The sequence below is a fragment of the Balaenoptera musculus genome, chromosome 4 (genome assembly GCF_009873245.2).
Source record: "Balaenoptera musculus isolate JJ_BM4_2016_0621 chromosome 4, mBalMus1.pri.v3, whole genome shotgun sequence".
In the NCBI taxonomy this organism is placed as follows: domain Eukaryota; kingdom Metazoa; phylum Chordata; class Mammalia; order Artiodactyla; family Balaenopteridae; genus Balaenoptera; species Balaenoptera musculus.
The window spans coordinates 62,671,381-62,686,583 of record NC_045788.1 but is presented as its reverse complement, the minus strand read 5'-3'; the positions used below and the strand labels follow the sequence as shown (position 1 = coordinate 62,686,583).

Below are 15,203 nucleotides of genomic sequence, written 5' to 3'. Positions count from 1 at the left end.
ATTCTCAGTTGAATATGATACTGAAAGCAGTCACAGAGACTTTGACTTGTGGTGTAATGATTACAGGTGTTCACTAGAGGTCACTATTAATAATACCTGATGATAATTTAAGGAACATATCTAAGGATTATAGTTGGTTTTTATGCTTTCAAGAATAGTTAATAGTCTATGGTTCTCGGTTCATTGTGGGTTACTTCTGACCTCCATGTCTTAAGCAGAAAGGTAAATACAAAGATAAATTAGCCAGAGAAATTTTAATTTTATGAGATGTAGATACATTTTACCTACTGTTTCTATGCTTTTTTACAGTTCCTTAAAAGATCATGTGATCAGTAGATGGCATCACCACCTTTTTTAGACTCACCCATGTCTGGATGGAAAGTCCTGGTGGCTTTTTATTGTAGAGTTATGGTTTATATTCTTACAGTGCTTCTTTTTCAGGAATGGTGTTTTCCAGGCCTACTGACTCATTTTTCCATCCCTGGTTATATAAGAACCACTGGTTTAGTACTTTGTATTAGTGTGCTTTTATTTTCAGAATCCCCAACATGATTTAGTTGTCGGACCTGGTTGGTGGTAATATCTTCTGGTTGTACATTTTTGTGCTAGACTGTTGCCTTCTGGTTTTCCTTTTTTTTGAGAACATGAAAGATTTTTATAATTAAAGTAGCTGAAGAAGAAAAAAACAGCCATAGACAATACAAAAACAAATCAGTGTGATTGATTCCAGTAAAACTTTACTTATGGACACTAAAATTTGAATGTGATATAATTTTCCTGTGTCACAAAATATTCTTATTCTTTCATTTTCAGCTATTTAAAATGTAAAAATATTCTTAGCTCACTGGCGGTACAAAAGCAGGCAGTGGGCTGGGTGCGACCTGCAGGCCAACATCTGCTCTAGGGTCTCCTCCAAAGCCCCAGAGTTGTTCTCTGCATCCTCTATACCCAGGTGATAATGAAGGATCTTGTGGGAGATTTTAGGGGCCAGTCGTGATCCCACGCCACCCTCTTCCCCATTCCCTTGACCAGAATTAGTTACAGGCCCTACCAGGATACCAGAGGTCTAGGCAGTACAGGCTTCTATGTGCTCAGGAAGAAAATGAAATGGTGTGGGAAAGAAATAGCAACATCTTTGCCATCGAATAATTTTTCTACATTTTCCATCCTTCTTGCTTTTTAAAAAAATATTTCTCACTTTTCTTTTCCCTTCCCCAGCTGGGTGGTTCAACTTCTCCAATTTCACTGTTTTAGTTCGATCTTTCTTTAAATATTTCTTCAAATATCTTTATCTTGAAGTTTTTCTTGACTCATCCAACCAAAAATAATCTCTTTCCTTTGAATCACCAAAGAAATTTGAACTTCTCTCATCGCTTATTTTACCTTTAAGGGTGGATATTTATGAACTTTTTTCTTTCCCACCACTAGATTATAAGTTCCTTGAGGGTTGGTACTACTCATATTTTTAATAACAGTTTTATTGAGATGAAACATATGTCATAAAATTCACCCATGTAAAGAGTACAATTCAACATAAAATGCTGCAGCTGCTGAAAAAAAGTATGGCAATCCCTCCAAAAATTAAAAATAGAATTACCATATGATTCAGCAATTCCACTTCTGGGTATATCAAAAAGGATTGAAGGCAGGGACTCAAATGGGTATTTGTATAATCATGTCCATAGCAGAATTATTCACAATAGTGGAATAATGGTGGAAGCAACCCAAATGTCCATTAACAGATGAATGAATAAACAAAATGTGGTACATATATATATTCAAAGGGATATTATTCAGTCTTAAAAGGTGGGAAATTCTGATGCACGCTACAACATGAATAAACCTGGAGGCTATTCTACTAAGAGAAATAAGCTAGTCACAAAAGGACAAATACTATTTGATTCCACTTATATGAGGCACCTAGAGTAGTCAAAATTATAAAGATAGAAAGTAGAATGATGGTTGCCAGGGGCTGGGGAGAGGGAAAAATGGGGAGTTATTGTTTAATGAGTACAGAGTTTCAGTTTTGCAAGATGAAAAGCATTCTGGAGATGGATGGTGGTGCTGGTTGCACAACTCTGTGAATGTACTTAATGCCCCTGAACTGTACACTTAGAAATGGTTATGATGTTAAGTTTTATGTTATATGTATTTTACCGCAATTAAAACATTTTTTAAATACATAGTAACAATGTCACCAAAAAAAGAGTATACTTAAGTGGTTTTTAGATATTCATAAAGTTGTGTAGCCATTGCCACAAAAAATTTTAGAACATTTCCATCACTTTAAAAAGAAACCCTGTACCCATTTGCAGTTATTCCTCATTGCCCATCCTCCCAGCTCCTGGCAACTACTAATCTACTTTCTGTCTCTATGGATGTTCCTATTCTGGACATGTCATATAAATGGAATCATATAACAAGTAAACTTTTGCATCCAACTTCTTTAACTTAGCATAATGTTTTTTAAGGCTCATCCATGTTATAGGATGCACCATTTAGTTTTATGGCTGAGTAATATTCCACTGGAGAGACATACCACCTTTTGTTTATCCATGTTGATGGACATTTGGCTTGTTTCTGCTTTTTGGCTATTTTGAATAATGCTGCTATGAACATCTATGTACAAGTTTTGTGTGGATGTATGTCTTCATTTCTCTTGGGTTATGTATATACCTACCTACCTACCTACCTAGGAGTGGAATTGCTGGATTGTATGGTAACTCCATGTTTAACATTTTGAGGAACTTCCAGCTTGTTTTCTACTGCAACAGCACCATTTTACAATTTGCCAGCAGTGAATCAGGGTATTAATTTCTCCACATCCTCACCAGAACTTGTTATTGTCTGTCTTTTTAAATTATAGCTATCCTAGTGGGTATGAAGTGGTAGCTCATTGTGGTTTTGATCTGTATTTCCATAGTGACTAATGATGTTAGGCATCTCTTCATATGCTTATTGGCCATTTGTATATCTTCTTTGGAGGAATGTTTATTAGATCCTTTGCCTAATTTTATTTTATTTAAAAAAATTTTTTATTGGAGTATAGTTGATTTACAATGTTGTGTTAGTTTCAGGTGTACAGCAAAGTGAGTCTTATACATATACATATATCCACTCTTTTTTAGATTCTTTTCCCATATAGGCCATTATAGAGTACTGAGTAGAGTTCCCTGTGCTATACAGTAGGTCCTTATTAGTTATCTATTTTATATATAGTAGTGTGTTTATATCAATCCTAATCTTCCAATTTATTCCTCCCCCCACTTACCCCCCTGGTAACCATAAGTTTGTATTCTACATCTGTAACTCTATTTCTGTTTTGTAGATAAGTTCATTTTTACCCTTTTTTTAGATTCCACATGTAAGTGATATCATATGATATTTGTCTTTGTCTGACTTACTTCACTCAGTATGAGAATCTCTAGGTCCATTCATGTTGCTGCAGATTCCTTTGCCTAATTTTAAATTGAGCTGTCTTTTTATTGTTGAGTTTAAGAGTTCTTTATATATTCTGATACATGTACCTTATCAGATATATGATTTGCATATATTTTCTCCTATTCTATGGGGTTTTTTTCACTTTCTTTATTGTGTCCTTCAAATCACAAAAGTTTTTAATTTTGATAATGTCTAATTTATCTATTTTTTTTCTTTTATTGCTTATGCTCTTGGTGTCATTTCTAAGAAACCATTGCCTAATCCAAGGTCATGAGGATTTACTCATAAGAGTTTTACAGTTTTAGCTCTTACTTCGGTCTTTGATCCACTTTGAGTGATCCACTTTGATCTACTTTTGTATATGGTGTGAGGTAGAAGTTCAACGAAATTCTTTTGCATGTGGATATCAGTTGTCCCAGCACCTTTGTTGAAAAAGACTATTCTTTCCCCATTGGATTATATTGGCACCCTTGTCAAAAATTGATTTTCCATAAATGTATGAGTTTATTTCAGGACTCTCAATTCTATCTCATTGATCTATGTGTCTATCCTTATTCCAGTATCACACTGTCTTGAATACTGTAGATTTGTCAAAAGTTTTGAAATTGGAAAGAGTTTGTTCTGTTTTTTTTTTTCTATATTGTTTTGGTTATTCTGGATTTCTTGTATTTCTATACGACTTGTAGGATCAGCTTGTTAATTTTTGCAAAAAAACCAGTTGGGTTTTTCATAGTGATTGCACTGGATCTGCAGATTGATTTGGGTAATATTGCCATCTTAACAATATTAAGTCTTCTGATCCACGAACATGGGGTGTCTTTCCATTTATTTAGGTTTTATTTAATTTCTTTCAACAATGTTCTTTGGTTATTAGTGTACGAGTCTTACAATTCTTCCTTAAATTTATTCTGAAGTATTTTATTCTTTTTAATGCTATTATAAGTGGAATTGTTTTCTTAATTTCATATTCAGATTATTCATTGCTAGTATATATAAATAAAATTGATTTTTGTATATTGATCTTGTATCCTGCAACCTTGCTGAACTTGTTTATTATTTCTAATAGTGTGTGTGTGTTTGTGTGTGAATCCTACTTACTGTTATACCTTCTGGAGCACTTAATACAGTGCCTAGCCTTAACTAGTATTCAATCCATTTGTAGTCCTTGAATTTGTATCTTTGAATGCCACGTTTCCACAGAAGCCTTCCATTCACTGAGTAATTTCTCAGTTCCCAATACCATTGAATCATTCTTTTTCTCTTTCACTCTTATCTGCAGGCTTGGGAACAATGGGCCGAGGCATTGCCATATCTTTTGCAATGGCCAAAATCCCTGTGATTGCCGTAGAATCAGACAAGAAGCAGCTAGAGACTGCAAACAAGATAATAACCTCCATCTTACAAAAGGAAGTGTCCAAAATGCAGCAGAGTGGCCACCCTTGGTCAGGACCAAAACCCAGGTTAACTACATCTATGAAAGAGCTTAGTGGTGTAGATTTAGTCATTGAAGCAGTATTTGAGGAAAGGAACCTGAAGAAACAGGTCTTTGCTGAACTGTCAGCCGTGTGCAAGCCAGAAGCATTTTTGTGCACCAATACTTCAGCCCTGGACATTGATGAGATTGCTTCTTCCAGTGATCGTCCTCACTTGGTCATTGGCACCCACTTCTTCTCACCAGCTCACGTCATGAAGTTGTTAGAGGTTATTCCCAGCCGATACTCTTCCCCCACTACCATTGCCACTATTATGAATTTATCAAAAAAGATTAAAAAAATTGGAGTAGTTGTAGGCAATTGTTTTGGATTTGTTGGGAATCGAATGTTGAAGCCTTATTATAATCAGACATATTTCTTATTGGAAGAAGGCAGTAAACCAGAGGAGATAGATCAGGTGCTGGAAGAGTTTGGTTTCAAAATGGGACCTTTTAGAGTGTCTGATCTTGCTGGGTTGGATGTAGGTTGGAAATCCCGAAAAGGGCAAGGTCTTACTGGACCTACATTGCCTCCAGGAACTCCTTCCCGAAAGCGAGGCAGCTGGAGATATTGCCCAATTCCTGATATGCTCTGTGAATCAGGACGATTTGGCCAGAAGACAGGTGAGGGTTGGTACCTTTATGATAAGCCGTTGGGTAGGATTCACAAACCTAATCCCTGGCTTTCCAAATTTCTGACACAGTACAGAGAAACCTATCACATTGAACCACGTATCATTAGCCAGGATGAGATCCTCGAGCGCTGCTTATATTCACTCATCAATGAAGCATTCCGCATCTTGGGAGAAGGGATAGCGGCTACCCCAGAGCACATTGATGTTGTCTATTTAAACGGGTATGGATGGCCAAGGCACAGGGGTGGGCCCATGTTCTATGCTTCCACAGTTGGGTTGCCCACAGTGGTAGAGAAGTTGCAGAAATATCACAGGCAGAATCCTGATATTCCCCAACTGGAGCCTTGTGACTATCTGAAAAAACTGGCTTCCCAGGGAAACCCTCCTCTGAAAGAGTGGCAAAGCTTGGCAGGACCCCCCAGCAGTAAATTGTGATTCAGCCTTTCAGGTTTTGCCTCACACGCTGGCATCAGGTAATGCTCACTGAATTTCAGTGAAACTAAATCCAAAGATCCAAAGTAAGATTGCTCTGAAATGCAAAGCAAAAGAAGTAATTGGCCAGCTAAAACTCTTCTTTGGGTCTTCTGTCTGATGAAGATTCTAATGGGTCAGATCTTTAGGAATGTGCTTCCTATGCCTGGGAATCTGTCCCTATCAGATAAATTATTTCAATCTCAGTGAATAAACTTGTGTTAACACCATAGTAACTAAGGAAAGAGCCTCAGGAATAAGTTGAGGTTCCCAAGTTCTTTGATCATTGGAGAAATATGTCATTAATTATTCACTGATAAATGTATAAATTCATTTTGAGCCCTTTCAACCTCACACACGTAGCACCGATAGGAAATCTTATGGACCCTTCATTCAACAGACACTCATCATGCACCCCTGAGCATCTTGCACAGCACTTGACAGACCTAGAGTCCAGAGGGGCATTAATCCAGCAAGGAAGCCTATGATAAATTTCACTTCAGAGTCTCAGAGGTGGAGTGAAGATGGTTGGCAGTAGAGTCAGCAGTGAGGGTCTCTATGAGTGACCTTCTATGAGTGAGCTTGGAAAGCTGCCCAGGGAGAGGCAGAGGCAGTAGCCAGAGGTAGAGTATCAATGGCAGAACAGGGTTGAAGTTTAGGCGAAACACAGTTGGGAGTTGGTGAGGAACCCACATACTTAAGACCAGAATGGGGAGGTCAGGGTAGCTTGGCAAGTCATGCTCAATATAACACTTCTGTCCAAGGCCCATGTGCACAGTTGTTTGCTGCTTGCAAGGGGCTCAGTAACATTTTATAATAATTTCCTCAAGACCACCGGATGTCCACAACCTGGTCTTTATTTACTCTTCTAGTCAAACAGAAGTAATGGAAAGTAGTTAAGTTGTTGACTGAGTGTAAGAAGAGATCTCAGGGATGTAACCTCTTCTAATTCTGTGATAAAGTCACGCTGCATTTCCCGGTCATGATATGCCTTTGTGATGTTGGGTATGAAATCTTAGCAAGTCTAAAATTATTGTAAAACAAATTTTGTATAATTTTGTTATAAGAACTCTTTTTACTTTTTGCCTTGTCTGGTTAAATGTTGAGGGGCTAGTCAACACAAAAACTTGTACACAAATGTTTATAGCAGAATTATTCATAATAGCCCCACATTGGAAACAACCCAAATGTCCATCAACTGATGAATGGATAAATAAAATGTAGAATAGCCATACAATAGGATATTATTTAGTCATAAAAAGAAATGAAGTGCTAATACATGCTACAACATGATGAACCTTGAAAATATTATGCTAAGTGAAAAAATAGGCAAATCTATTGAGACAGAAAGCAGATTACAGCTTGCCTAAGGCTGGAATGATTGGGGGTGGGGAATAGGAAGTGGTTGCTAATGGGTACAGGGTTTCTTTCTGCGTTGATGAAAATGTTCTGAAATTATTGTGGTGATGGTTGCATAACTCTGTAAATCTGCTAAAAACCATTGACTTGTATACCTTAAATGTGTGAACTGTATGGTATGTGAATTATATCTTAATACAGTTAATAAATAAGTAAACAAACAAACAAATGGGCTTAGGTTATTGTCCTTCAGGATGATGTAAATGAACTGTTTTTTACAATATTTTCACCAGTGAACCCAAACAAAATTACCAAAAGTTCTGATAGAGAAATCTTGAAAGAACATAGCACAAGTTTTCCATTGTAAAAAACAAACCAAAAAAACTTCTAGAGTGTGCGCTGAGTTGTAGTTCAATTTAGAATAATTTTTGAGATGTGTATTGCTGGATTTTATATAAATTGGTCCTTGAAATTAAAGACATCAGTAGAAAAAAATTCCTGAAAATAGTAACTCTGTCTCCAAAGTGTCTTAGTTTCAAATTAATGTAAACTTATTTCAAATTAATACACACATCAACTTTTTCTTCTTTAGACCTTGAGTAGATTTCGATTTTGAGTTCCTTTTTTTTTTAGTTCTTAAAACTTATTTTCATCCTACATTCTCCTTTAGATTGGGGTTTTGAAACTAGAGTGTCTATGAATAGATTTTGAGTCAATAATCCCTGAAACTTTATGCTAACATTTGTGTATATGTATCTGAGTGCATTGCTTAGAAAAGGCGCCATATCTTACATTGTATTCTCTGACATGTCTATGACCCAATAAATGTTAAGGACCAATACTTTATATATTGATATAAAATGGGAACAAGAAGCATGAGTTCAATTATCCTTATTTTGTGTCAAAGGAGGCAAAACTGATTCAAACTGTTGGGTCCCACAAACAACAGTGGCTAATATGAAGAAACCTTTCCAGGATATCCTATCCCATTATTGAAAATGCACTTGCTTAAAGACTTATTTTGTTGTTAATAATTTTAAAACTATCTTTTTTTTAAAAAACACCTTCTAAATGACATGTTAAAAATGTGTTCTAATGGTAATTGACTCTGACAAGAGCTACATATTAGAGGCACCCTTGAAGCTTTGCCATAATACTCCAGCTTTAAAGACGAGACTAATGATGTTCCTTAAATCGGGAAAGCCACCGTGCAGCTGAGGTTGCTATCTACTTATTCATTTCCAGCAGGAACAGGTGTGCTCGCAAGAAAGAAAGTGAGGGATCCTAAACTCCCCTGATTAACGATATGACAGAAATGTGCATGCAAATCATATTCCACAGCACTGTAGAAACTTGGAATTTCTAGGGTCTTACACTTGTCTTTAAAATAGACACCTAGAAATTCAGAAATATTGCAGATTCACTAGATTAGCTGAACCCTCTTGGTAGCCATTGATGAAATTAATATAAATCAAGTTCTCTGGACTATGTTTAAAAACAGCTTTCTTCAAGAACAGAATAGTCTTTGACTCTTCTTGGGACTGTCAATGCCACATGGCTATTTTGCCAGTTTACATGTATTTCGAGATTAACAGACAAGTTACACTGCTTCCCTGCAGGACAGCAACATTACACAACTCTGAAGGACACCATTTATACCATGCTCCAAGGGGCTGCCATTCACATAGAAATAATGTGAACAGTACCCTGTGGAGTTGTGCAACACCACAAGTTGTTTCAACACCAACTATTGTTGTTGGTTATTGTTGTTGTTGTAAACAACACCAAGTATTGTTTCCAGGGCACACCGTGTAGAGGTTTCAAGCCCCAAAACAGTTTCTTCTCTTTATTGCTGTAAGTATCTCTCTAAACAAAGTTGACAAAAGTAGAGGGAAAGTCTCCATTTAGATTGGTGTCTCCAGTGGACCAAATTTTTAGAAAAGATTACATTTGACCCTTGAACACCTCGGGTTTGAATTGTGCAGGTCCAGTCACACATGGATTTTTTTCAATGGTAAATACTTTTGTACTACACCATCCACAGTTGATTGAATCTGCTGATACGGAGGAACCATAGATACTGAGGAACAGTGTATATGGAGGGCCCACTATAAATTATAGGTGGATTTTTAGACTGGGAGAAGGGTCAATGCCCCTAACCCCAGCCTTGTTCAAGGGTCAACTGTACGTCTTGTCTGTTCTTCTTAGTATTTTTTTTTTCTAGCACCCTGAGAAAGAGGAACGTGAGAAAGATGAACAGGGCTTTTAATTCTTGTCAAAAGAATTCCAGGGTATTTTAATTGTAATATTTATTTGTTCTCTTTCACCAAACCTAAAATAGCCTAGCTGAGTGATGCCTGAAAGCATCTGATAAAATGACAGGCACAGAGCTGATGCAATCGACCTTGTGCCCATCTTTCCACCTTCTCTAAGAGAGCACAATTAGCAGTTGCTAATTCTGGACATAATATGAGATCCTTAGGATGGGGTACAGCAAAACCTTCTCCAACCAAATCATAAGTGCACTTGGATTCCTGAAGACCGCCAAGGCCTAAAGAGTCGCTGATTTGTAAGTTTTGGCAGAGACTGTTGGCTGTCTCCCAAAGTTTCTCTTCTTCTCTAGCAATAAACTCCTCAATTTTTAGCTGAGTATTTGGTTGTTCAGAATAAACAGTATTATTGTCAGCTTCTCTTGCATCCAGTTGTGAACATGTGACCGAGATCTAGACAACAGGATGTAAGTGGCAGTGTCACATGCCAGATTTTGGGAAACTACCTTAAGGATCAGATGATATGCATCCTTTTCCTGTTTCTTTTTTTTCCCCTTCCTCCATCTTGCTGCCTGGAACATAGATGTGAAGGTTGGAGGTCAACCCACTATACTGGACCACAAGGACAAAATTCCCTAGGGATAGCAGAAAGGAAGGCTGCAAAGATCTTGGTCCCCCAAGACCTCATGGAGCTGAGTTGCTACTCTGCCTTCCAACAGTCATTTGTGTGAGAGAGAAAGCAACTCCCATCATGGGTAAGACCCTGTTATTGTAGTTCTTTAATTCCTCACAGCTGACCCTAAGTAATGCAGGTGGGGTCCAAGAATGAGTGGGTTTGTTTTGTTTTGTTTTTGGTTTTGGTTTTGTTTTTCTCAGTGCCATCGGTCATTCTGACACACAGGCAGCTTTGAGAATCTAATCTCATTAAACAGGATTTCTTGTTTTAAGAAAAACAATTTTTTGCCAGTGTGATGTGTTTTTCAACTTGATGTTGAATTGCTAATAAACTTGTATGTTATGTTTCACATGTAATTGTTGTAGGCAATTCATGGAGACACCACCAAGAACCTGAACATAATTTAAAAACTAGACCACAAGGACAAAGGGATAGCAGAAAGGATTACATCAACTTAGTAGGAAACAGTCTCACAGGCCTACTTAAACCTCAAATTGACTCCTACCTGATTAGAGATAAGAACACTAACAAAGTATGTGCTATCAGAAGAAAAGATGGAAAGAGGAGTAATTCAAGAAGCAATATCTCTCAGCACTGACCAAAAGGGAGGCACTGGATCTGGGGTGCACAAACCTGCTCACTAGATCAGAGATCTCTAAAATGGGGTGCCCCTACCGAAGACGGTATGAAAGAGGATCCATAGAGGTGCAGACAGAAAATATTTAAAACTACTCTTGTTACTTATTTTTGTCTAAAAAATAAGAGATTAATCTTTATTAATATTTCATGTAGATAAGAACACTGCTGTCCTCACCAGGTTGTGTCTCAGACAGCCACACGTCAGGAACGGAGTGTCGTGTGGGAAGAGGGCGAGTTCCAAAATGTAGAGAGGTGGACAGTGGCATCCTCCCTCTTACATTTGCTTCCAGCATATTGAGAAATATTGCAAATTATGTATGCTGGGCTAAGTGGATATTTAGACTAAATTATTTAATTTAACTAAATTAACCCTCACAAAAGATTCCTTCAAAGAAAGCACCCTTAAAAATAGTCTTTGAAAGAAAGAACAGTTGAAGATAACACAAATAATGCAAGCAAAGGAGTCAGATCAGGTAAGAAGTTGGCCAAAAAATTGAAATTATCAAGAAGATTATTAGAAATATTGACTTATAACCTACCATTCATGATGAAGCCTGCCTGCCCTAAGTGTGTATTGTGTCTTATATTAGTGAATAGCAGTATGAAACCATCACCTATGCAAAATGTTTTAATACATTGTTTATTTCATCACAATCTCATTCTTTATAAACTTCTATGTTATTGTGTTTAAAATGTACATATATGTCAATATAATAGTAAAAGTATATAATTTATAAACATCCTATTATTATGTATTAGAGATGTATACTCAAAATTTATGTGATGTGCTACCCAGATCCTCTTTTAGGAATGAAAATTTTATTCTCCGAGTTGGTTAGGAGTGTTACCAGAAAATGGCCTTCTTTCAGGATTGCCTTGCTCAAGGTCACAACTTCTTCCAAAAATAGCTTGTTGGGGGGGATGAATTGAGAGACTGGGATTGACATATATACACTATTGATACTGTGTATAAAATAGATAACTAATGAGAACCTACTGTATAGCACAGGGAACTTTACTCAATGCTCTGCGGTGACCTAAGTGGGAAGGAAATCCAAAAAAGAGGGGAATATATGTATCCATATAGCTGATTCACTTTGCTGTGCAGTAGAAACTCACGCATTGTAAAGCAACTATACTCCAATAAAAATTAATTTAAAAAAATAGCTTGTATTCAATGATTGCTCAACTCAGGGGTGTAAGCACCTGATCTTCTTGTCCCAGCTCTGAAGGGCTGACATAGCTCGCGAGCTCCCAAGGACATTGGGCTGGGGCCTTCATTGGTATCCAATTGCAGCTGAACTTCTCTCTCTGCTCATTCCTGCTTCCTCCCTTCTCCTTCACAGGTGTTAATCCCAAGAGCCCTCCTTAAACAATCTGCACACTCATCTCCATCTCAGAGTAGGCTTCCCAGGGAAACTGCAACACTGCAGGTACATGATCAAAGATGTTTGGAAACCATTGATCCATATGCTATCAACTCTTTTGTATTTGTGTAATAGACTTCTTTTGATTTCACATGTTATCAGTTTTTATAAACAGCTGTGTGTGCTAGAAAAGAATGTGCATTCTCTGTTTGATGAATCTAGGATGCTATTCTAAGATCGAGCTTGCTAATTATGTTGGTCAAGTTTTCTCTGTAGCCCTGCTGATGTTCTATCTATAGTCCTGCCTCCTCCTGTGATTGGGGTCAAATACCCAGCCAGTGGGCGGGACTCCTTTCCTTGACACAAAAAGCCAGGAGTGACTGAATGGGCACATATAGCTTTAAAATGATCTTACTGTGTTTCTGGCAGAAGAATTTCCCTTCTAGGAACCATGTCTTCTAGACCTCAGGGTGTTAATTTCTGGTACAGGAAACAAAACTCTCCAAGTGGGTCACTGGCCGTGATGATAAATGGGGCCACTTCTACTTTCAGTCTTTGGTTCCTATAACCTTGTATTTTACCTGTTACGGACATAGCACCAGATAACAGTTATTGATTCAGGATGTGAACTGCATCCTGGAGGATGGTACCCCATCCTCACAGGATATAATCTCCAAGCTGGAACCTCAGTAATACCTTCTAAGAGATATTCCATTATTCTATTAGGAAGGCTAGTAGCTTCTGGGTGGTGTATTATCTGATCGGAACAGGGAATCCATGGTCATATGCTTACCTCTGTACCACCTTTGTTTTAAAGCATGTCCTTTGGTCTGATGCAATATTATGTGAGTTCTTATTTTACTGGCTCAGATCCTCTTGAAGTCCTTGGAAAATGAAGCCCTGCAGTCAGGAAAGGAAAACCCACACATGGAATATGTGTCAATTCCAGTCAAGATGAATCACTGACCTGCTGACTAAAGAGTATCCATGTAGTTGGCTTACCACCAAGTGGTTGATTGGTCTTGCCATGACAACTTGCATCTGGGGCAAGTTGTACATTCAGCAATTAGATCAGCCCTGATGAGTGGGCATCCATTCTGTTGGGCTCATGCATAGCTTCATCCTTACAACCAAGCCTTCTCTGTCATGGGCCACTTGTGCCAGCAGCACTAATGTGGGTAATGATAGTGGCCGGTTGATGTCCGCTAGCCTGGTCACTCTGTCTACTTGGTTGTTTAATTCATCTTCTGTGGTAGACGTTTCCTGGATGGAATTAACATGTCATGCACAGCTCTTCACACTTTGTGCCCACTCCCATCAGTGCATCCCTCAATTCCCCAGTTTTTGCTGTCTCCTATCTTCCAATATTTCTCCTTCTGGTCCCTGACCAACCACCCAAGCCATTGCCACTGCCCACTCAAACCAACTCTCTGAGTCTTTTTTTCCCTTCTTCCACCACCTGTCATGGCAGTTCAGCATATCTACTTCACCACGTGTGTGCCATCACTTTCTCCAAGCCTCCAAGAGCCAACCTAGCACTGTGTTAGTAATGTGTGTCCTAGAGCCTGCCTGGGCATTAAATCCTGTATCACGGAAAAGGTTTCCACATCAGTAAACTCACTCTACCAAAGTTCATGTTCTGCCCCTCTTGATCCAGCCCCCTCAGGATCCACTCCCAAACATACTCTCCCAGCTTCTGCCAACACCTCTTGGCTGGATCCTATACCTCCTTGAGGATATAAACCCTTTCTTCCCTTAGTCTTAACACTCCCCTAAATGGGTTATTTTGTGACTTAACTCTAGTTATTGTTCTGATGCCCAGGAGGGGAGTTATTTCGCGAGCTGAGTGTGTGTCTTGCATAACAGAAGCCCCTGAACTGTCTTTGAGCAAGGGTGAAACACAAGTCTTTAGGAAGGAGGGGCCGGCCTCCTCTGCAGGCCCAAAGTATTCAGGGGAACTCAGAATTTGATATTTTCAAATTCACTGACCCAGATGTCCCCATTGCCAGTCACAGGGTCCCATTTCTTCTCAATCAGGGCCTTAACCTTGGCAAAGCAGAATTGCCATGAGAATTCACCCTTCTCTGAAACTCCATTTCCCTCATAATTAAATCCTGGGCCTGACCTCTGCTTTTTCTGTCCTGTGACTACAGGAGATAAGTCTGTCTTATACGCTTCCAGGGAAACCCTCCGACATTCACAGTTTGTCTTAGATCGGTAGTTAATCACCTTCACACCTTTTATTATATTTCTCCAGGACAGGAATAGTCCCCAGCAACAGCCCTCTGAATCCATTACAACTTTCTGTAACCTCTTAAATGCCTGAAAAATGCCCTCATTACCTTCTGTGGATATCCCATCCCAACTTCTCCACTGATGAAAGTTTTAACTTTTGTGCAGTTACAGCATGCTAGGCGCTTTCAATACTCCACTTACCACCAGATGACATTTTCATTGCCAGTTGGCTGGTTTATAATCTAGCTCTAAAATCCCATTTCAGATTTTGCTTCCTAGGACCACTTCTGTTAGCAATTGGCATAGAGCAAGTTTCCCAGGAAAGAGATTCTGAAATAGAGATTTCCATGCCGGAAGTCTACTGGTGAGTGCTCTTGGGTATAACACCTGTAAGGGAGTGAAGAAAGCACGAATGAACAGAAGGAGGAGTTGAACTGAGGCAGATGTAGCAGAAGCTTCAGCAGATCTTTGGGGAGTTCTGAGGCTCAGACAGCCCTTCAGAGATGTCCTGAATTGAGGCAAGGGGGTTGGGCCTTTGTACTTTCACCTTTTTGGGTGTGGGTTTCCCCCAGGGAGGGAGGCATGGCCTTGGACAAGGCATCTACCTTCAGCCAAGGTGAATATCCTTGGGGGAACTCA

At 38.7% G+C, this 15,203-nt stretch overlaps 1 protein-coding gene across 3 annotated transcripts in view; it reads left to right on the top strand.

The window, feature by feature from the left end:
* EHHADH (enoyl-CoA hydratase and 3-hydroxyacyl CoA dehydrogenase) overlaps positions 1-6,053 on the top strand; it is a 48,580-nt gene extending 42,527 nt beyond the window's left edge. For all 3 annotated transcript variants that reach the window (XM_036850274.1, XM_036850277.1, XM_036850276.1), the window contains one exon: positions 4,721-6,053. In XM_036850274.1, the coding sequence (XP_036706169.1) occupies positions 4,721-5,982 (1,262 nt within the window). In that variant the 3' untranslated portion in view covers positions 5,983-6,053. The remainder of the gene's footprint in view (positions 1-4,720) is intronic.
* Positions 6,054-15,203: the final 9,150 nt, after the last annotated feature.